We start from the raw sequence: 23119 nt of genomic DNA on the forward strand, positions 1-23119 counted from the left end.
GCTATGTACAACTCTACAGGAAAAAAACACGTTGGTTCAGGTACAGGCAATGTAAGCTTTCTCAATTATTGTATATGCAGTAAAAATATAAAATCATTATATATTAGGGTAATTTCCAAGCAGGGATTAGCAGCTATTAAGCCACAACAAGTAAGGAAATAAATGTGATGTTGTTATTTCTCTCCTCCTTCCAACTAGCTCAAAATGAGTCACTGGAACAGAGGTTATATGAGAGTCTCAATGCGGTGGTCAGCAGTCTTTCAGCTGGCTGATATCATTTTCAGGGAGGGAGTGTTGGGGGGTTTTGTTGCTTGGGGCTGGGCAGGGCTTTGGAGATCTGCAGCTGAGGCGTTTTCAGAGGTACATGTTTTGGTTCAATGTTGCACAGCCTTGAAGAACCAGCCAGCGGAAATTGTGCTCTAATTGTGATTTGCTAATGATGTCTTCCTTCCTTGTTTGCAGCACTGTGGTGGTTTTGATGGAGTGAGACATTGCTGCCACGAGAGATCAGCCAAAAAAAAAAAAAGTTGCACACCACATCATTTGAAGGAACAACTTTGAATTTCATCACATAAACGCCACCAAACTGCATGATGGACGGAATAGACACCTTGCAGAGCTCTGCACCAGAGACAAAAGCTGAGCGAATCGCTCGTTACAAAGCTGAAAGAAGGAGGGAGCTGGCTGAGCGCTATGGCAACACAGAGGAATTCACCTCCAAATATGTCAGACGGGACAGGAAGATCAGTGACACATCCGAAACGGTGTCTTCAGCAACTAAGGAGAGGGATAAATGTGAGGATAATGGATCAGAACAAATGTATACCAGGAGGGGCCTCAGAAATAAAGCATCTGTGGAACACATTGAGGATGAACCTCAGGAAAAAGAGGCTACTATTCAGCTAAAAACAGACACAAAATCAGAAGCCATCAGCTCCAGAAAGATGTATTCTCATTCCAGGTGAGTTCATTTACACACAATTGTTAACAAACAAATACTTCAATGAGATGTACTGCAGCTCAAAGATGGTCATTACTGTAGATGAGCCCCCAGTGACTGAACAAATCAGCACATTTGGGGAACACTTAGTGCTATCTACCGTTTGAAGTAAACACAACTGCTAGCATTCCCAAACTTGGCCATGTGTGTAGAGCACAGCCACATTTATTTTGCCATGGTATGTTTTGCTGTGATGACATACAAGCTGCTTGTTTATGTTCACAGTGAAATGGGGGGATCGCACATATTTACCAAATCTACTAAGTGGGATTGTCAGGGTTACTTGGAAGACCTTGGCAGTTTTCTCATTGGTTGCCGGTAATGCTGTACTTAGAATTGTACATAAATGGAGTAAAACATGTCCAGTCGAAGGTCTGGGGATGTTTGAGCTGTAATCAAGCTGGGGATTCTCGTGTGTGCACATAGCCGGACGTGTCTGTTCCTGAACAAACTGCCCGAGGCAGTGACGATGGAAAGAGAAGCATTGAGAAGGACAGAGTGTTGAGATAATGTCAGAATTTGGGGCTTGCTGGTGCAGAGTTGAGCCCTGCCAAGTTTTCATGGCTCATGCCTAATGAAGCAAGATATCAAGATGAATGTGATTGATGGACAGTTAGATCTTATGAACCACTTAATTTAATGAGAAAAGGCATGTCAAAAAAAGGTAGCTTGACATGTCTTAGCAAATCCAAGCTATCAAGTGTTCATCTTTAAGTTTGTGCTAATGGCAAGTTGCAGGATGGTGTGTTTAAATCTGTCAAAATATTGTAACGAGTGACTTCCTAACCTGCTCCAAGTAATTTTTCTGGATATGGATTACATTTTGTCTTGCAATTCATGAAATGCAATAAAAACGTCTCTTAAGAGTATTGACTCACCACAGCACAAAACATATTTGGTAAAATACAGAGTGAAGTACATTTTTAATTAAAGAGAACACGTCGACTGCTTGGTGTGTTGATGTGCTTGTCTCACATGCCTCTCATGTAAGCTACTAATCTTGTCAGTTTTGTTATGAGGTTTACAGTTCCGCTGTGCTGTCTTATGCAACATACAGAGTGGCTGTTAGACACTGGCGGTTTATATTTTTGCTTTAAACCTCAGGTCTATTGGGTAATTGAACTGTCATTTTGTATTTTAATTTGTATTTTAAACTCAGTATTCCTGGTTTAGTTTAGTTTGTGCTATGTGTTTGGAGCTTTTATAAAATTCACTATCGTCCATAAGTGACATGCTTGTCTGTCTGTGACAGAATAGCATAAAGGAAACTGGAGCTCTGCTGTCACAGTGAAAATGAAAAACGTCTGTCAACAGGTTTATCTTCCACAGACAGGAATCCTGTGGTTGTGACGTTACAGTTGAAGGGTGACATTCCAAACCTTTACATTTTGACATTTATTGTTAATTAAATACCCTTTAGTAATTTAAGAAACGCAGGTTGTATAGTGTTTCATTACATCATTTGTTATTTTTTATGTACTGTATATCTCTTATCTCTTATATGTAAGAGAAGACAGTGACAGTCACAGTGAGTAGTTAAAGTTTGTTAAAGCTGTTGCTACAAAATATCTGGAGAGAATGCCGGCAAACTAATCAGTAAAGTAATCACTGAACAAAAATATGATTCACAAATGGGGTATCCTGTATAACATTAATGTTTCAAACACTGGATAAAAGCAGCTTCTGGGTCTGAACAGCAGACATTAGTTACACATGGCCTTCTGGGTTGTTTTGCCACCTGTGTTGGCCACCCGCATGTTTGGCACTCTGCCTTTGTCTTGTGAAGTGAGGCTGAGGTCTTCAGTGTGTTGTCAACAACAGTTAAAGTTAACTGAGGCATTACAGGGATGAATTCACTAGAAAGATATGGTATAAAACAGATGGGCACATTTTAATGGCAACGATAAACAAATTGTGGAAAATGTATGTCTAGCTGTATCTAGCAGCAAGGACCTGCTTTAAATTGATGGGTTTAACTTTCCCATTACTCTCTGAATTGAATTGTCTGAATTGCTGTTTCACTTCTTGCACTCCCTTTGCACTGCACACCATTCTTCTTCTATGGTTAGTTTTGGCAGTGCACTGTTGTCACCTCTCTCTTTTAGTCGGGTGTCAAAGTGTGGGTGTGGTTCTAAAGGAGGGTGTTAGATCTCGAGGACAACAGTAGGTTGAGGTGGAGATCACCAGTGTTGAATGTAGTGTTGCACTTTACATTCACTCTCGCTTGTAACTGTGAGCATTGTTACTCACATGCCAGAAATACTTTGCCACAAAACAGACTAATTTCAATGGTAAGCAAACCTCAACTTGGACCTGTTTATTATGCAATAAAAATAATTTTGTATATTATTTTTGTACTTAAACATGACACCAGGATGGAAAATTCAAACAATAGAAAGTCAGACCCAACCCTGGAATACAGTTTAGTATTATCACAGCTAGTTTGTGATAGAAAAGGATAGAAAGCCTCCACCCTCTACACATTTCCATGATCTGATTTAAAAAAAAAAAAACAAAAAAACAAAGTGGCTCGGATTTCACCTGCAAATGGCATGCTGTCGTACACCATCACTAGATGTGTGTCTGAGCAGAACACTATGTTAAGCTAAGCATTTCATATGGAGCAGGTTTTATTTAGCCAATAAATAAAACAGCAGATCAGCTTGCATCTGTGTCCTCTTCTTCAATAACCTTTGACCCCTCCCAGATGTCCACCATGATACTCTATTGTGTTTGAAGCAGTTCTCTTCCCTCCTCCTGTTACATCATCGCTGCTGCCCCACAGGCAGCTGCTGTCCCCATCCATTTTTAACGCCCATTACTTAGAGATGAGTGGCCACCTTCAGACACTGCATCGCTGTTATATCATGGAAAACATGGTACCAGGAGAGCAGAATAAATAAATGTTATTGGATGCATATGGGGCACAGTAAGTGATTTGCTGCATTTCTGTCTCTTTCGTGTATGTATCCAGTTATTTTGTACAAGTGTGGATTGTGCGTCTGTGTTTGTAAGACCGCTTATTTTTCCTGCTAAGCATCAGTCGATCACACATGTAAATTCTGTCATCACTTCATTATGTTGCAGAGTGACCTCATTTGTCTCTCTGTCTCTGCTAGGCTGCTGGAAACTGATGACACAGAGAAGCCAAAGGGTAAGATGAACTCTCCACTCTCACTGCACTCAGATCCTCTATTGTTCCACAGACCTCGCTATCCCCAAAGTCATTCAGGTCCCATATTACTCAGCGTGAAAGGAACACTGAGCTCATTGCTGATGTCAGATTACCAACCTGGTTTTATAGATGTTGGCTTTTTAGTACTCTTTCACTGATGAGGAGCGAAAGAAAATAAACCTACTGATGTGCTTGGCTCGGGTTAGTTGTTGATGTATAATCTAAAGTGAATGTTTTACCTCAGGTGATGCTTTTTTTTTTAAAGTGGGGGAGATAATGTTTGGCATATGTTTGGAGACTCTTTTGTGCTTGTCCTTCCATAAAGGTGGTTCCTCGCAGATATTTACTGGGAATGCTTAATTTAACCATCTAACTGAAACACACAAAAAGATTACGTGTGCAAAGGCCCTCTGCTTTAATGAGAAGGAAGTGCCAAAATTACACACGGACTGCTGGCTGCCTTTTTGACATTCAGCCACCTGAGCCCACAGCTCGGGTGTCTGTGTCTGTGTCAATGGCTTTCTGCCTATTTAACCACCCGTATGCTTCTCACTGTCTGCGTTGCTTTGTGTTTGCTTACTTGCCAGTGAGTGATGTTTGTGTGTGTGCACTAGACTGCACAAGAGAAGAGACAGAGGTTATATGGCACATTGAATAACATGTTAAGAACATGTTAAGCTGTTGTGTAATGTCTTATTTGCACAATTACAATTATTATTTGCCCTTTAATTTAAATCAGGAAGTCTGAAAGATTTATTTTATTTCTGATCGACAGAGCAGGTGTATTCATGTGTAAATAAACCACATGCTTTATCCAAACACAGATTATATTCTGTCGTAGGAGCCAACCTCTGTATCTCTTGTGTCATTGCAGCAGTAGTGCTGGCTATATTTTCTTCTCTTCAGTAAACGGTCTGATCTGTGATGATAGGGTGTGAAATTTAAAATGCAGCGTGAGGACAGAAATGAGCAGTCATTTGGTGCTGTCAATATTCCACTGACTGTCACACACAATACCACATACATTTTCACATGGCTCACATGTGGCTTCTCTGCACTGCACAGCCTCAGCAGTGCATTCATAATGGCTGATTGGCCTTCTTGTCCAAGCTGGCAGAGGAGTCAATGTTGAATTCCAGGTCCAGGCCAAGGGTTTCTCCAAATAATATATACAGTACATGTAGACATTTGCTAGTTAAAAAAGACCTTTGTGTTTGAATTAAAGTACTCTTTTTTGCATTTGTTGGTTCTGAGAGAACACCTTTACTGTAACCCTTAACAATAATGTAAATTTCTGGCACTTTTTATTTCATACATATAAACATCTTTATACTGTGTGTTTTATTTGCCATTCCCAGGTCAAAGGCCTATCCAATAAGCTCTCAGCAGCTCTAAGAGAGCTGCCTTTTAGGATGGATGAAAACACTTATGGAAGAGTCTTAAGAGAGTCCCCCCCCCCCCATCTCTAGTTTTCCTTTTTTCCTCTTTAGTTTGGATGTTGGACTGATGATGATGTAAAAACATTTGGACTGAAGTCAAAACTATAAGAGTACAGTCTGAGTGGAGTCACCAGTCTGCGATGCTTAATGTTTCTTCATCTGAGTTAAATCATGCTAGGTTCTGGACAGCAGGGGAGCTTGGAGACATAAATCAAAACTGGAGCTTTTGTTTTTTCTTCCATTGGAAACTGTGAGTTTTGTCAGAGACATGCTATTATTTTGGCTTGAAATGTCACATTGTCAGGGCAATAAAAACAGATTTAGAGTGGGAGTGGATCAGAGTGTGCTGACTTAAGAAATTTGTGTTGTTGGGGAATACCATTAAACGTAATGGTTTCCTTTTGTTCAGATTAGAAGATTACATTCTCAAGACTGGTTTTGATTAGACCTCTCACATGAGACATAATTCTCTCCAGTGTATATTCCCAAACACAAGGTAAATATTCCTCCTTTTATTTCAGTCTCTGGTCCAAAAACCTCTTAGAAACACTGTTGAAGCCAATAAGATTGTCACTTTCATAAATCTAGGTTTTTCAAGCTGTTCTCTTCAGCGACAATGACTTCCACTTGACCCAAAAGACTTTAAGTGAGTGTGTGTGCAGTTTATTGCCCCTTGGAGTGTATTTTGACTGAGATAGACCAATGTGTGCATGCAAGCCATAAATGACCTGGTCAGGCTGTCTTTGTGAATGTGCCTGTCAGTTGTTTTCTCTAGTTGCATGTCTCCTCAGACCTCCAACAATGCATCATGTTGTGGATACCAAACACATATGGTCTGTCTTATCAGGCAACACCCTTGCTGTTACTACAATATGTTACTGGCAGGAAGACTACTCACTGTTTGAACACATGAATACTCATTGTTGTTTATGGTCACTCTGATGTAAATGTGTGTTTTACAGTGGATGAGAAGCCAGAGGACTCAGCCAGAAAGAGTGTAACCTCCAAGGTGTCCAATTTTAAGGTACAATATTTTAATATCTGACTCTCTTTATGAAAGGTTTTTGGATTTTGTGACTGCTTGTGATATGTGCTTGTGAATATGATGAATTTATGGGTAGCTTTTTTCTGTGTCTGTTTGTAGACCACGTTTAAATGGTCCGTGTGAAAAGCAAATGAATCGAAAGGCCCTGTCGTTACCTATCCTATTTGTTAACCAAATTTATTAAACAATCCTGTTTACCGACCTGTATGCTGCCTGCTCGTAGGCGTCATGTCCTGTTTCCAAGTCCAGTTTTGCGGCTAGTCGAGCAAACAATGATTGGCACATGGACAGGCAATCTTGGCCTGTATGGCTGATATCTGTTTTCCTGATATCCGCTTGCTGCACTGGAATCCCAGAAAAATTGGCCCTTTGCTCACGTTTGCTCAGCGTTCAATAGCCTGTCGGTCCCCAGATTGGATTGAAGATTTAGCCTCTGAAGTGATGGAAGAGCATGTGAGGAAGTACCTTTCCTCTACCAGGCTGTCACTTTTTAAAATTCTGTAGTTACAAATGGTTTTAGAAGTATAAATTTAGGAAGTTATATGTGATGGCGCAGTTACTAAATCATAAATTTTCTGCTGTCTATGGTTGATTCTTTTGATTTTCCTTGCTGATTTACTTACAGCCTTTTCCAGTGCAGCTGGTGTACACTTCAACTCCCCTCTGGAAGTTTGCTCCATTAATAACAAATTGAGCTGTTCCATACAGAGCTGAGTTGTCCTGCACCTGGATGCTAGCTTGGCCAAAGTCATGACTTCACCTCACACAGTCCATAGGGGGGGTGGGGGTTTAAAACAGTGGGAAGAAGAGGCTAGCGGACTAAAAGATGTACGCAGGAACAAGAACTTGATAATGTCCCCGGTCCTGAGGGATATCTCCACATGTGTGCTTAGAAATGAACCGAGAATTGGGTTTTCCCAGGCTGCTCAGGTTTCAGAAGTGGTTAGGTTTCATGACGTTTGATGTAAATAGCTGTTCTAACTTGGCCTTTACAGACCAGGACTGGTGCCAAGTTTGGCCAAGTGAACCCAGATGGCAGCTAGTTGCTCCAACCAAAAACCTGCTGGGAAAGCAAGCTCCCACAAACAATCTTAAAGTCACTCTACTCACTCTGTTTTTGGCTTTTGTTTTGACCCAGATCTTTTATTTTAAGGTATCTTTCTTAAGCAGGGTCTGATACCCCTTTCTTGTCTTCACTTTTTCCTTATCACTCATTTCTATTTCCTCCAGTGAGTCAGTGTCTCCATCAGAGGAGACAGAGCAGGAGTGAGGTTACAGAACGTCTGCTTTCCAGCATGGATGGAGGCAATAAAAGGAGTGCATGGAGAGATGCAGCTCATTTATATTTTCTAAGCGAATTTCCTGAATGTGTTTTGCAGAAGGCAGCACATCCTGCTGAGTAGAATACACCTTATAATCAGTGAGCATCACTTGTGTTCTAAATTATAAAAATGATTGCTGGTATTTTTCTTACAGCTGAAGATCCACTTATTTTTACCAGGTCACACAGCCTCTCAGAAAAGTGTGGACTGAGGTCAAACTAGAAATCAGGTCCTTTTCTGTACATTTTTACTTTTAGCAGAAACAATAGGATTATTGAATTTGTATGTATGCCTCACAACTGTTAGCAACCAGTAAATGGATATTAAAGAACGACCTTCCAACTTAAGTGTCTTAAAAAGGAGATTGAGTCAGACAGTGCACCCACAGAGATGTCAAAAAATAATAACCACAATGATTCCCCTGAGGATAGTTCACTTTAATGTGGAAAATGTGGTACCAGCAGCCTTCATCCCTTACCATTTAAATTTTAAGCTGATGTACTCGGAGTGTAAAGATGTCTCATACTTTCTTTTTGACTTAATATACCCTTCTTTTTCCCCTCACGACTGTTAAACAACTCAGCTGTGGTACTGTAGGGGTTAACTACTCTTCTGATGTGGATGGGTGGAGTCTTATTCATTCATTCACTTCCCTTATCAAGAATCTTCTTTACAGCCAGTGTGGGACTTCAGAAGCATTTCTTTCAAATGTAAGTGTAACCTTCAGGCTACGGCCTTGCTGCTTCTCTCTGTAGGAAATGGAGGAAACAGAGGATGAAAGCAGCAGTCGGCACGCCGCTGATAGAGTGAAGCATCAGCTAAGCAGCAGTGATGAAAAGGAAGCTTCTACCAGGTGAGCCGTTAGGACTGACTGTCATTGCAGCTTTGTCAGACTATCTAAATAAAACTTGGTTTGCCTTTTTTCCACATAGTGACTTTTATAGGCTGTGGTGCTTCACAGCACAAGTACAATATTTCAGCAATTTCACTTCACACCAACTGATTCACACACAGCCAGAGTAGACTGACTGTCTAATGTCGTAAACAGCTGCAGATATGAACCAGATAAACCTGCAGAGCTGCCCTTTAACACTTTCTTTCATACAAACACTCTGGGGTCAGTGGTAGCCATGGTGATGCAAACCAGAGTGAAGTTAATAGCTGTAGCACCACGAGCCAGACTGTACTTAGCACTGTAACCACTGTAGTTTGTGTGAGTCTGGATAGTTTAAAGCCATAACTCATCCATTCATGGAGTTTGAATGGACCACAAACTGTTTTAGCTTGCTCCTAACGGGGGAAGCATTTCACTGTATGTGACCATAAGTGAACTTTGGCACTGGGCTGGTTCAGTAAAACTAATTACACTGCATGCAGTAAAGCACTCATTTTTCATCTGAATATTTTTATTAAGTACCTAAACAAGAAGGCATTGTTAAGAAAATGTTTTTCCTCCTAAAAAGCTCTATGAGGCTGTTATCCTCTTTAGCTCTCAAATCAACAAATCATTATGCTGGTCAGTGCCTACATTGATCAGAAAACCCCAAGTGATTGTCTGTTGGTTTTAACTTGCTCATAGTGCATACCTAACACCTTTATCTTTTTTTGCTGACATTTCAGCCTCCCAGTAACCTGCACAGGCAAGGCAGTAAAAGAGAGGTCCACAGAGGAAGCTTCATGGAAGCAGGAGCGTGAATTTACAGCCACTGCAGAGGAGAAGGGGGTGAGGTGTCCTTTTATATGAAAAGCAATATCAATGCATCAGATAATATTTATGAATTGTGTTTAGATCATACTTCACACTGCTGCTGCTGTTGTACTTCTACTTCTTTCCACCACATGCAGGCCAATTCCAAACCTCTTACTCACCTAAACTTTATTTTTTTTCCCCTCTGCTCTGGTTTAGTTTTGTTTGTAGATTATGATTGATGTCACAGATACACACACACACACACACTCATACTCATCTGGACAGAATTGAATGACATCACCCAGATCTTAAACTGATCTTTTTTCTACATACAAATACCCACATACACGTCATGCACTCTGGAGTTCATTAAAGCAGACCACCAGGTTAGAGTTGCACTTTCACACCCAGCTGGCCTCACAATCTTCCTCTTCCTTCATCTCCTCCTAAATCAGCCCTCCCTGCTAACCTTTAACCTGTCAGTAGGATGTCTGCTGTTGTTCCAGCTGCTGTTGTGTCCTTCAAGTGATAACATATTGCACACACACAGCCAAAACTATGTTCCATTCTAAAGGGAAATATTAGTATTTTAGATTCATAATAGCTGCTTTTGAACAGTCAGTATGCTCTCAGATCATCAGACAAGTCAGATTTATTGACAAAGTAAATAAAGTTTTGAATCCTTGACACAGGAGTAGCTAGAATGGGAGCTTCTGTCTGTGGTTTTGTATTGTACTGTTTTGAAAATTGGTTTTTACTTTTTATATGGAAACACACAGAGGTGCTGGAAAATGTTGGTCTTGATATAATCAAAAGTTCTATTGCAGCTTTACCAGTCTTTTCCAGTTTTTTTAAATATAATGGCTGGTAATAAAAACAAACCTCTCATTGCCTCCCTCTACTTCAGCCTTCCAGTCTCCATTCTGAAAGAGCTGTTCCCCTCAGCAAGAACAGAGACGCCTCCCCCCCTCCCAGTCCTCCCTGCCAGTCTCCCTCCTTACTGCAGCGTCAAGACTCTGGGCCTCATGGCATCAAGGGAATCCTCAAGAAAAGCCGCTCTACCAGCATGGAGTCAGACCACAGCGAGGGTTCGACACCGGAGCATGTGCCAGCCCGGCAAAGCAGCCTCACCCTGAGCCATGCCGAGAGTAAGGAGGCGGAGGAAGAGGAGCAGGAGGAAGATGACATGGAGGAGGAAGAAGAAGAAGAAGAGGTCAACAAGGAAAATGACAAAGAGGATGAGTCTTTAATTGATGATATTACAGATGGTGGGAGCTTCAGCATGGATAGACAACTGAGTGAGGGCAGTAGCAGCAGAGGGAGCTCCGTAGAGATGAGAAGTCCTTCGCCAGATGAGAGCCTGGAGCAGACCTCCACAGTGTCAGAGGATGTGGAGGAGTTGGAAAGCAGTTTGGATGGAAGCCAGAGCTCATTGCTCAAACAGAAGTAAGCATACACACAAATATTCACATGTAAATTTTAATACTTAACTTAAACTAATAGATTTTTGTTTGCTTTTTTTCAGATTAGATGAGATTTCTAGTGGAGACGGTGAAAAGAGAGACCGACTGAAGAAGCCCAAGCCATCTGATCTGATCCAGACACCACTGTCTGATCGCTTCAACCAGCTCCAAGATGCTGAAAACGCCTGGAGGAAAAAGGTGAACAAACACTCACATTCTTTCTGTAGCTCAAAAGGTTCATCAGATTGTCCAACTTGCACCTCTTTATGCTGGAGTTAATTGCTTTAAAAAAACAAAAACAAAAAAAAAACAAGTTACTGAAAAAAAATTGTTTGCAGCTTCCCCTCAGCTTTGTGTGCAAAGAAAGACTTGGCTGTGGACACATTTCTCCCTGTGCTGAATCAGCTCGTTTCCTTGATTTTCTGCCAGTAGGGTGTGAGGTTAGGAGGGCTTGGGGAGTGGTGATGCCAAAACCAGAGATCCAGGGCTCAGCAAACCTCCCAAAGAGAACCAAGGACACACCTACTACCCCCTTGTAAAAATAAAATCCTACACCATGACCAAACACCTGCAAAGCCTCCAAGCTAAGGCTTCCTTCCCTTGTTGGATTTTGTCCTCTTCTTTCTTCTCAAAGTTAGAAAAATAAGTTTGTCCATAAGCAAACTTTTGTGTACTTGTGTGTTCTTCCTTTCTCAGAAATGGATATAAACATTCAATCCATGCAGTTATGCACAGGTGAGCAAAGAGGGCTTAGAAACATATGCTTAGAGTTGGAGTTTTTATGCAGGTTTTATGGTCTCTTGTGTGTACCTATGGCCACTGTGCCTGTGGATTTGAGTAGAAAAACAACTCTGAAATATCCATTTAGCTTCCATGAATGGTGCCAGCACAGAATGATACTCCAGCAGTGGAGAAATCCCCAAAAACTAGACTGTAAAATTGAGATGATGTCATGGTTTTATACAATGCATCTTTTGGCTGGGTGTCTGTCAGGATCCTCTTTTAGGGGGGATGATCATCCAGAGATGAGCGAACCTTACAATAAATCTACTCTCTGTCTGGAAAAGGCCACTTTTCTAAGTCAGTACAGGCAACCAAAATTAGAGCAAATCCCCAGTCAGATACTGATGATGTCATTTTACATTTGTGTGGTCTTTCTACACAAAGTCTTTAAAAATTTAGTACATTTCATCTAATGGCACCAAAACTGCATCATCCACACTCGCATGCATGAACGGTGACCAGAGAGTCTGCGGATTTTCTCCCTTTAATTCTATCAGAAGTTATTGCCTACGAATTGGAAACTGCTGTTTAATGTGGCTGCTACTGTAGGGATCAGGAAAACTAACCTATGTCTTTAAAGCAGATAATACACAGTTTGGCCACATTACTACATTGATGCTATTAGCTATGGGGCATTTAGTTGCATGCGTCTATTCCTGTTACATTTATCTCTTTAGGGGAAAAATGTCCATTGATGTTTCATGGTTCTTTTATCTCCAAGTTAGTTCAGATGTTTTTGCCCTTTGGTGGATATGTGGAAGACCAAAGACTGCGTGGTGCAGACTACGGTCAGCTCCAGATGTTTCCTGTTAAACTTGCTAAGCTGTTCTATACACCACAGTGTTGTAATGTGATGCCTTGTTGTTATTTCAATTTAAAGAGAGTCTGTTATATTTTTGTAAAGAATGACCGTCAATCACATGTAAAATTGACGGATAGTAGTGTGTCCCTGATGCTGATTAGCTGTATCTGACAAAACTACTGCTTTGTGGCTACTGTTTTTAAGTGTCCGTTTACAAAATCCATACAGACATTAGAAGAATACCTACAAAATGCAGGGTTTGCTTTAAAATACTTCAGGATTGGCTAAATGACTGGCTTTTGTACTCCAGTGATGACTCAGTACTGACTAATCTGAAATCTCTCTGCAGCTCCCACACATAAACAGTTCATATCTTCCTTAAGTGTTCATTCTCAGAAACTGTATTAGAGATAATCAACTACAGTTGGGCACAGCAGACTGTTAGAATTAAATAAGGATCATCCTTTGCCATCATCACAAGCAAATTGGCTTGTTTTATACCTTATAAGTATAAATGACTCATTCTTCTTATAATCTTTGCTTTCTCCTAATGCTCCGTTATAAATGATCCCACCCACTCTATGCCAGCCAAATAACCCATATCTCCTCTTCAGTCTCCCATGCTAATTTCCAGCTGCTGCAGTGTAACGTTGGCCTGCTTCTTGTCCCTTCTCCTGTCAAAAATGTTTCCTTTCTTCTTCACCTCTTCCTGTTTCCTCTGCCCTCTGTTGTTCCTATGACTTGCAGACTGCCTTTCTTTGACACCTGCCTGTCAGCCTTTCCCCATCCCTTCAGGTGAGTGTGTGTGTGTGTGCATGTGTATGATTGCATGGGCTTAATCCTTAAAAATATTTTGCTCCAATTTCTGAACCTGTAGTCTGGACAACCACTCCCTTGCTGATTCCTGCTAAGAAGTAAGAACTGTCAGCACACTTGCCGACATAAATGTGGTTTGCTTGTCCACAGGTGGTCGATATCTGTATTAGTGGTTTGGCTGATGTGATGCCTACAGCGTACAGTAAGGCAGGGCTGAGAAAAATGGTTTCCTGTGGGTGTTTGAGGCCCTCCCTCTCCCTCTCTTGGGTCCCGTCAGGCCAAGGTATTTCCCCTCTTTGATTAACTCCAGAGATGGGCTGCTAGCTGGAAGGGGCTGTGTCGGTGTGTGAGAGGGCTTCAGTACTGTGTGATTAGACAGATAATGCAGCATGGCTGTAGAAAGGAATATTACAAGGTTGCAGTATTCAGGATTTACTATGTATTGTTGTATAAACGTTTGTCCAGCCAGTGCGTAGAGCAGGTTGAGCCTAGCTTTGTTTTTTCCAAGTGACCTTTTGAGTTTTGTGTGCCTGTTAAAGAAAGGAATATTGTAAAACTGTACAAACCCCTTTAAGTGCATGCCAGTGTGATTACTAGTATTTCTCTGAACTTTTCTCTCATGTCAGGCTAATATTTAACCACATGATGCAACATATTTGACAATAAAGTACAAGAAAGGGGTTATGTAGTGATCGAGAGAGTGTGTGGGTTATTTGTGAAGACGAGTGTTTAATGGTGTCAACATGTGTGTTGATGCTAATTGAAAACTGATGTTTTTTCATTGTGGCTGTTTTTAAATTCCAGAGTGACTTGCCTTGATTCATGAAGTAATTTTTTCGTCATGGTAAGGAGGCAGCTCAGTTTCTGCTGTGTTTTAGTACAGCTGTTATGTCTGTATGCCATACACTGAGTAGCCCTACAGACCTGGAGGCAAATTGAATTACTCTAATGGTCAGAAAACATTTTTCTCATGTCTCTCAGCCATGTGATTTTATGGTGGCTTTAATGTTGATGGTTTTTTTTTAAAAAAAAGAGAGAATGGGCAGCTTATTTTAAGAAAACTCCTCCAGTTCTAATTCCTAATGCCAAGTTGCAGCTTGCCACAGCTGCTGACATCTGCAGATGTTTAAGTCAACTCTCTGGAGCTTACAGTAAAGATGGTGCTCATGGTCGCAGTATGACTGCAACAAGCTGTCTGCTTTTGGGAATCCTAAACATTTGTTTGCCTTTATATGCAGTACAAGCTGCGCTCCTGGTACCCTTGTGTGAATCAGTTCTGTATGTTCTGCATTACGAGCAGCTTCTTTGTGGAATTTCTTTCTTTCCTATGCTGTCATAGTATGGAGTTATGGACAGAGCTGTGGGTAACTTAGTGTAGAAAGGAAGTCACCATCATGGTACATTACATGCAGCACGCATTATTGGTGAAGAAGGAGAGGGGGTGACAGCAAAAAAAAAGAAAAGAAAAGAAAAGAAAAACAAGCCACACAGGGCCATAAAATGCTTCAAATATTCAGGATTGGAATATCATTAATTACTCTAACACAGCTCCTGTGCTCCACTGGGACTGTGGGCCCAGTTAAACCACCGCTAATTCATTTTTAATGGTGGAGTTCAGGTGCAAAAATGGCAGCAGACGTAAATCACTTTAAGAATGCTCTAGTGAATAATTGGTAATGGATTACCTCAGTGTATTAAAAGGGGACTTTGGTGTTTTATTGTCAGGACTCAACATTCTTCATGTTTGTGTTAAGTCTGATAAACATTGTATAAACACTGGAAGTAGTTTGTCTTGGAATGTTTCTGCAGAAATAATTAGAAAGTTGTGATTTATTTTTCTCCAGTGCATCCTTGAATTAATCTGCTTGCATGATTGTGTCAGCACTTTTTTGTGTTACTTTACTGCATAATCACAACTGTTGAATTCTAACAAAACAAATTCTAAGTTAAATTATGCTTAAACTAAATGTTCCCACAGAAGTCCAATGTAGATCTTGAGCCCAAGATGTCTCTGGGTGAGAGGATGAAGATCCTCAAGGAGAAGGAGGAGCAGTGGAAGAGCAAAGGCAAAGGGGCAGCCAATGACTCGATCCAGTTCACTGTAGCTGGACGCATGGCCAAGAGAGGTCAGTTTACAGGTCTCTCTGTAAAGGTTGTCTATGGGAGTTAATGCAAAGCATCTTACAGATTACTGTTTTTTTCTACCAGGTCTTGTGTCAGAAACTGAAAAGGAGGAGTCACCGCTTGCTTTAAAGAAGTCCACCGCCACACCCGTGAAACCACAGGAAGGTCTGTGTGTCAATGCATGAATTTTAACAATCTAGCATGTTAAGTGACTAAAATTGCTCAATAATTCCTGTTGATAATAACTACATCATGCAAATGCCACTACAAACTCATCATTATTTATTTCCACCCAATAGAAATCTCCAGCAGGACTGCTGGCAAGGTGGAGGGAGATAAACGGCTCGACAAGCTGGAATCCTTCCTGGACAAGTTACATAATAAAGGTATATCTCCCTGTAGTTTATGGACAAACTTGCACATCTCACAAGCGATCCAGCACATGCATACATACATGTGAATCACCTTGAGCCCAATTCTGCAAAAGAAACCCTCAATAGCCACAGAAAATGAACAGATCCTGTTTTGTCTTTCCTGTGTTTTCTGATGTCAGGCATGAGCAAAGCCCAGACCTCCACCATCGAGGTGACTGCAGAAACAGAGAAAGAAGTGATGACGCTGGACGATGAGGAGACGTTTGGGAACTTTTACACACCCATCTCACCCATCATGCTACAGGACACCAGTGTGGTCTTGACTGAGGAGGACTTCAGCAAGATCCAGCCTGATGCACCAAAGTTAGTTTGTATTAGTTTTTTTTAAAGGTTTATAAAAATATCAGTTTAAAGTTGTCTAAATTATTTTCTCGTATTTGTCATTCTCTGAAATCAATAAATAATTTCTTCAGGCTAACCTCTGCTGTGGCAGAACACAAGCGATCTGTGCGACCAACCAGAAGAAATCAAGGCTCCAGGAACCCTCTGCGGGCCCTGGCTGCCCGCAATGACATCCGGCAGGTCTACACAGAGCAGAGGCTTAATGTGGCCACAGTGGAGACCAAGAGAATCCAGGTGGAGAGAAGTAAGACTCCTCACTCGTGATACTATATTTACTTACTATATATATTTCCTTACATATTCTCTATATTCAGTTCCTCTATTGATACTTCTCAGACTAGACTAACCTCAGTGATCTTTTGACTTTACTCAGTCTAATACTAAAGAAGGAATTGAAAAACCTTTACAACTTATCTTTGTAGGTAGCATGTTCTGCAACATGGTCTGATAGTTCAATAGTGCACTGGCTTGAGATTCAAAATTAGTTATGTCTTTGTGTGCTCCCACCTAGTGGCAAAACACTCTAACCTGGCTGACGTAGCCTTGGCGGGCCTTGCCAGCAAGGAGAACTTTCGCAAAGTCAGCCTGCGCAGCGTGAAGTCCACAGATGTTGTGACCAACAACAGCGCACTGCCTTTCAATAAGCTCATGCTTATTCGCATCAAAGGTCAGAAAAAACAAGAGGAGTTGTTTTCTATAAATCGTTGAATAATAAAACGTGTCATGTTTCTTTTTTAGAATAAATGGCAAATAGAGTGAAAATATAATTAATTTAGTAGTTGATTTTGCAAAGAAGTAAAAGCTGATTTTGTTTGTAGGCCGGCGGCATGTCCAGGTGCGCTTGGTGGAACCCACAGCACACTCTCTAAATAGTGGAGACTGCTTCCTGCTAATAACCCCAAAGCACTGCTTCATGTGGAGTGGAGAGTTTGCCAACGTCATCGAGAAAGCTAAGGTACACCATGCAAAGAATAAAAAGAGTACTGCATATTTGGCTTGTTAAGACAGGTGCTTATCATTTTAAAATCAAAGCAACATTTTTCCTGTGATGAATCTAAAGGAACTCAGGCGTAACCATATGCTTTGTGTGATCAGGCATCAGAAATGGCGTCATTCGTTCAGGCCAAAAGGGATCTCGGCTGTAAAGCCCCTCAGGTAACGGTGCTAGAGGAGGGCATTAACACTGAAAGCAGATGGGCCAAAGAGTTCTGGAGCTTGCTGGGTGGAAAGGGCGAATATAGAGGTACACACAGACACTTTATTATGTCACTTAAGTGAAAAGTAGCACCTACTCATTTGAGATGCACACTGTACAGTTTTTCTGCTCTGTGTGTGTGTAACAGGGGCGGGGGAGCCAGAGGAGGACGAGCTGTTTGAAAGTGGTGTGGTAGACTCTAATGGAGTGTACAGACTTCAGGGAGACAAACTGGTGCCTCATGAAGATGCCTGGGCCTCCATTCCGAGTGTGTCATTACTCAACTCTAAAGAGGTAATACTCAGTCAAAGACGTTTATGCAGACTTTAGATTTCTTAGCCTAAATTTTTTTACTCCTTTCTACAGGTCCTTGTGTTCGATTTTGGCTGTGAAGTGTATGTGTGGACTGGGAAAGATGTGCCCTTGAGTGACAGAAAAGTAGCAGTCAAACTGGGCAAACAGCTTTACACTGGCAGCTACGACTACAGCAGCTGCAGAGTCAACCCTTTAGACGCCTCCTGCACAAATAAAGATGTGCCTCAGTGAGTACGAGATGTTTAAGATCGTACTGCTTGATGCAGGTTTTTGCATATTTTGTAGTGACTTCACATGTAAAGTCGACATGAATGACTACTAAATCGTTTGTTGTGTTATTGTAGCCTCTAGTGGTTTTACCCTGCCACTGCAGCGGCACTGATAGAAAGTTTTGTGTGTGGAAATCAGGCAGGGGGAGGGTCGACCAAGCTGGACTCTGTTTGGCCGTCTGTCAGAGCACAACGAGACGTCCCTGTTCAGAGAGAAGTTCCTGGACTGGGCTGAGAGGAAGAAGGAGGAAGCATCTCAAGCAGAGGAGTGCAAGGTAGGCAACAAGAGGCCCAAAGAATGTGAGAGCTGTTTGTGTTTAATGGCACTGTATTTCTTGTTTGGGTTTTTGTTTTGTCCTGTTATCTTCTGGCTTTTTATCTATTGTTTTGTAGAGTAAATTATCAAAATGAAAACTAAATTAAAGTGTTCCTTCTCAGAGCCCAGTCCACACCTCTGTACGTCCCGTACTTGACTTGGACCTGCAGCAATGTGATGCCAAAACCCTGCTGGACAATGAACCAGGGCCGGTGAAGACCATCCTGGAGGGAGTGGATGTCCAGCGGGGCCATGGCCTGGTGAGGACAGAGGATGGAAGACAGGCAGAGTTGGCCACAGTGGATGTGGAAGCCTGGCACATAAAGGAGCACGGTGAAGAGGAGCTGTCTAAAGAGAGTCTGGGCCAGCTGCATGAGGGTGATGCCTACATCATCCGCTGGAAGTACTCTATCACCACACTGGGTGAGTCATGTTTTTAGCAAAGAAAGAACAGTGGCATGTTTGAGAGGGGGCCATTATGTCACTGAAGTGAATGTAAGTGTGGTTGCAAAGTGTGTCAACAGCAGTTCTGGTTACATCCTCTGGATTTACTGTGGTTCTCTTCTGGTCTGTCAGTGGGGAAGCGGCAGAAACCTGGGGAGCTGAGTACTGGCGGACCTGGAAGAGAGAGGACTGCATGTTTTTTCTGGCAGGGGCGCCACTCCAGTGTCAGTGAGAAAGGAACTTCTGCACTAATGACAGTGGAACTGGGGAGCCACAGAGGATCACAAGTCAGTTCATCACAGACATACACTGTGTTCTTTCACAGCATTAATGCCAGGTCCTAAATGACTGTACTGACACTATTTCATCAGTGTTGTTTTTTTTTTTGTTTGATTGGCTAACCAGGTGTTGGTAAGTCAAGGCAAAGAGCCACCCTGCTTCCTGCAGCTCTTCCAGGGAGGTTTGATCATCCACATGGGCAGCAGAGACAACAGTGCCGACAACACAGGTAAATACAAAATGTTTTGCAGCATAGTTTTTTTAAATTTCTTTAATGTCTCCTGCAAATGACTGCCTCTCATCTGCAGGTGGCTGCAGGATGTTCTGTGTCCGTGGCGAGACAGAGGTGGAGGCCTCACTGGTGGAGGTGGAGTGTCAGAATGCCAGTCTGCGCTCCCGTGCAAGCCTGGTGGTGCTTCATGCTCAGAAAGGCCAACTCTACCTGTGGCATGGCTGCAAAGCACATGCAAGTGCCAAGCAGGTGGCCAAAAGAGCTGTGGACAAACTAACCCAGAGGTATGGCACAGGATGCATGTTTGGTGGATGATTATGGGGCTTGCAAAGACTAACGGGTTTTGTATTAATTAAAGGTGTCCTGCTGAGTTGGGTCTGAGCAGCAGCAGCCGTTTAAAGGTGGAGGAGGTGGAGGAAGGATCTGAACCAACAGAATTTGTGAAGGCTCTGGGCACACAAGACAAGAAGGCCTACGACTGTATGTTGGAAGGTATGGATGGACAGCTACAGATTTCTTAGAGACACATCATGTGTAGGTGAGGTCATCAACAAGTATGTGTTTGTGTCTGTAGATCCCGGGAAGTACAACTACACACCACGGCTCTTCCGACTGAGCGCTCGCTCCGGAGTATTTGAAGGGGTAGAGCAGCATTATCCCGCCAGGGTGACGGACGGAGTCATGGCGATGCCTTTCCTGCAGGAGAACCTCTACACAGCACAACAGCCAGGTATTGCATACATACACAAGTGACACATCATCTACACTGTAGTATACTGAAAGATGCACAAAAAGGAACGTGGCAGTAGGTAGAACACAAGCACACCACTGCAACCTCTGGTTTGCTCTACTGCCAATACAGCACAGTTATTTTTATTCTGAATATCGGTAATTTTGCTGTGACAGATCTCTAAGACACAACACTAAAGAAGCTGTTCTTCCCCGTGTAATTTTCAAGCCTTTTTAGCTGCCAACACTTTCACAAAATCCTGGTCCATTACTTTCTCCAGCTCTGTTTCTGCTGGACAACCACATGGAGGTCTATCTGTGGCAGGGCCGGCAGCCTGACGACTCACCGTGCACCGGCTCTGCAAAGATGCGCTGGGATAATGAGAGGAAGTGCGCCATGGAGACTGTGTTGCAGTACTGCAAAGGTTAGAGTGACTGAGCCACATGGCCTACATTTTTTCTCCAACAGGTTCACCTGTATTGCACATCAGCAGACATTTATGTAAAATGCAGACACTAGAAAGCTTCCAAATCATCCTAAAATTTACATTTTTATTAGTACTCCGTAGCCATAGCTAAGTGATTACATGTTTATTTCCTTTGTGGTTCATTACAGAGAAGAATCCTCGGCGCCCCCCTCTGGCCTACCTGGTCCTAGCAGGCTGTGAACCTCTGACCTTCACCAACATTTTCCCATACTGGCAAAATGATGCCAGTGTTACTACAAAGGTGGGTGTTGGGATGAAGGGCTGTTGCAGCATGTCAGTAAATTAATCATGGATGGAAATGCCACTATTTCACTTTACCTACTGTTTGTGTATGTTTACAGGCTGAGAGCTCCAAGACCAAAGTAGTCTTAGTGCAGGAGGCGCTGTCTAAACTCAGTAAGGAGCAGTACTCTATCGAGGAGCTGACGAGGAAGCCGCCGCCTGAGGGAGTGGACCCTCTACGTCTGGAGGATTACCTGTCTGACCAGGACTTCAAGGTAGAATTAGAAAGAAACATTTTAAATAAAAAAACAGCAGGGTGTTTACTTTACAAATAAAATGTATCCTACTTTCTTTGTTTATTCTCTTGCTTTAATGTTTTGCAGACACTTCTGGAGATGAGTCGTGTTGAGTTCAATGCCCTGCCAAACTGGAAGCAAAAGAATCTGAAGAAAAGCAAGGGTCTGTTTTAAACCTTTTTTTTTATGTAGGTCTGTCAGTTTTGTTTATTCTCAGCAGCTTTTCTTACTTTTTTATTCCTAGGAAAAAAAGTCATATCCTCATTTTGTAAAAGATTAAGAAAAGCACATTGGACAATTTTGTTTAAATCTTTATGTATTTTTAATGAGAGTGCCATTTTTAATGTTGCCCTGTGTCACTGACATATTTTAGCCAGCTGTTATGTGCAATCATTTTTAATTGAAAGATGATTTTCTTGTTTGGGAAAAAAAAAGTTACCCTTGCATTATAAATATGTAATATACCATAAGAGAATGTGTTTTATGTTTACGTGAAAATGGGTTTGTATAATAATAAGGGAGGTATTCATTTTGATAATTCCAGCTCTGTGAAAACAGAATAAATAGTTGAGTAAAACAAAAAACAAAAAAGAAAATACAGTTTGATGTATAACCACTTTGGGACAAACTTTTAAAGGTAGGGTAGTTCGGCAGTTTCGCATTAAAACTAAGAATATTAATCATCTGTGGAAGCTATAAAACGCTAAAAACATCAGCCAATCCTCCGGGACGACCCTGTGCGGAGTATTGGCTGGTTGTCACTCTCTTCCTGCTCTGCGAGCACCAGAGAGGTACGTGCATGATGGCCGAAGTCACAGACCGCAGCTCGTCTTCAGGTAATGCTCGTCCATGTGATTGGAGGCGTGGCTTCGGGATGAGCTTCGAGAGAAAGGGGCATGTGTTTACTTTCGAAATCTGGCTGACTCTCACTGAGTTTTCAAAATGTCCTACCCTACCTGTAATAAACAGGCATGTGAGAGAGCATAACCTGCAACTCTCATTATTTAGCCTTTTATTATTGAAATGTACCCATGCTTTGTTTCCTGTTTGGTACTGAATACTTCCTGATTCTAATTAATATTTGCATAATAATTGCAGCCCTCTGGTTGTCTGGGACCAAACTTATTGTTTGTCTTGTCATTTAGATACTGTATTAATCCCAGAGGGAAATGTCTTTGTAAGTCTTTGTGCAAATGTACAACTTAAAAAGTATTAAGTGTGTGTGTGTGTGTGTGTGTGTGTGTGTACAAGAGACTGAGAGAAACTGCAGAATAATAAACTGCCTTCATAGCAAATGTGTGCTGTGTCACATATAAAACATATTAACATGACTGCCTGTGACACATTCTCTGCATGTTGTTCATAAACATGTAAACAATAACAAGTGTTTGTTGCAATGTGCATCTTTTCTGATACACATGTATTGTATGTAGAGTCAGATATCAGGCCAACTCTTATTCCTTGGCACATAACATTGCTTTGGGTATGAGATTCTACTGCTCAGTATTCCCTTTTAAATAAAATGTTTTGAAAAAATGATGGACTCAGATCTTCTTGTGGCCTGTGCTACATGCCTTGTAATGCAAAGGTAGAGATCGAGGTAGAGCTGTGCCGGATGTCCTGGTGAACCAATATGGAAGTGACATTAAGAGTGTGAGGATTGTGGCAAGATGAAAACGACATATAAAGTGTGGACGTCTGTCATTTTTGCAGCTGTGTCGGACACTTCACACTGGCTGCAATTAGCTTTAGTGCCATTGCTAACTACATATGTCATCTGTTACAATTAGTTGAATGAATGAGGTTATTCTTGGCCATATATATTACAATACATGAATCACTTTCACGATCACAACTGAAAAAAGGAACAGGCTGAAGCACATTTCTGTTGTTTGGCAG

General features: G+C 41.7%; 1 protein-coding gene across 1 annotated transcript; it reads left to right on the forward strand.

Moving 5' to 3' along the window:
• The first annotated feature begins 466 nt into the window (after positions 1 to 466).
• LOC114451514 (supervillin-like) lies at positions 467 to 21970 on the forward strand. Its single transcript, XM_028430165.1, has 28 exons — positions 467 to 961; positions 4120 to 4154; positions 6577 to 6638; positions 8737 to 8834; positions 9602 to 9704; positions 10579 to 11117; positions 11197 to 11332; positions 15514 to 15661; positions 15744 to 15824; positions 15959 to 16045; positions 16213 to 16396; positions 16507 to 16679; positions 16947 to 17102; positions 17254 to 17390; positions 17531 to 17678; positions 17779 to 17924; positions 17997 to 18172; positions 18354 to 18489; positions 18653 to 18953; positions 19107 to 19261; positions 19380 to 19482; positions 19562 to 19769; positions 19844 to 19977; positions 20060 to 20215; positions 20496 to 20639; positions 20831 to 20943; positions 21044 to 21199; positions 21308 to 21970. Exons 1-28 carry the CDS (start codon positions 591 to 593, stop codon positions 21392 to 21394), a joined length of 4473 nt encoding a protein of 1490 aa, XP_028285966.1. The 5' UTR covers positions 467 to 590; the 3' UTR covers positions 21395 to 21970.
• Positions 21971 to 23119: the final 1149 nt, after the last annotated feature.

The sequence above is a fragment of the Parambassis ranga genome, chromosome 19 (genome assembly GCF_900634625.1).
Source record: "Parambassis ranga chromosome 19, fParRan2.1, whole genome shotgun sequence".
NCBI classification, from domain to species: Eukaryota; Metazoa; Chordata; class Actinopteri; family Ambassidae; genus Parambassis; species Parambassis ranga.

Coding starts and splice junctions, on each gene's coding strand:
- LOC114451514 (XM_028430165.1), top strand. CDS start 591: ATGATGGACGGAATAGACACCTTGCAGAGCTCTGCACCAGAGACAAAA. Junction 17,925..17,996: donor CATTACTCAACTCTAAAGAG/GTAATACTCAGT, acceptor TCCTTTCTACAG/GTCCTTGTGTTCGATTTTGG. Junction 19,483..19,561: donor CAACAGTGCCGACAACACAG/GTAAATACAAAA, acceptor TCTCATCTGCAG/GTGGCTGCAGGATGTTCTGT.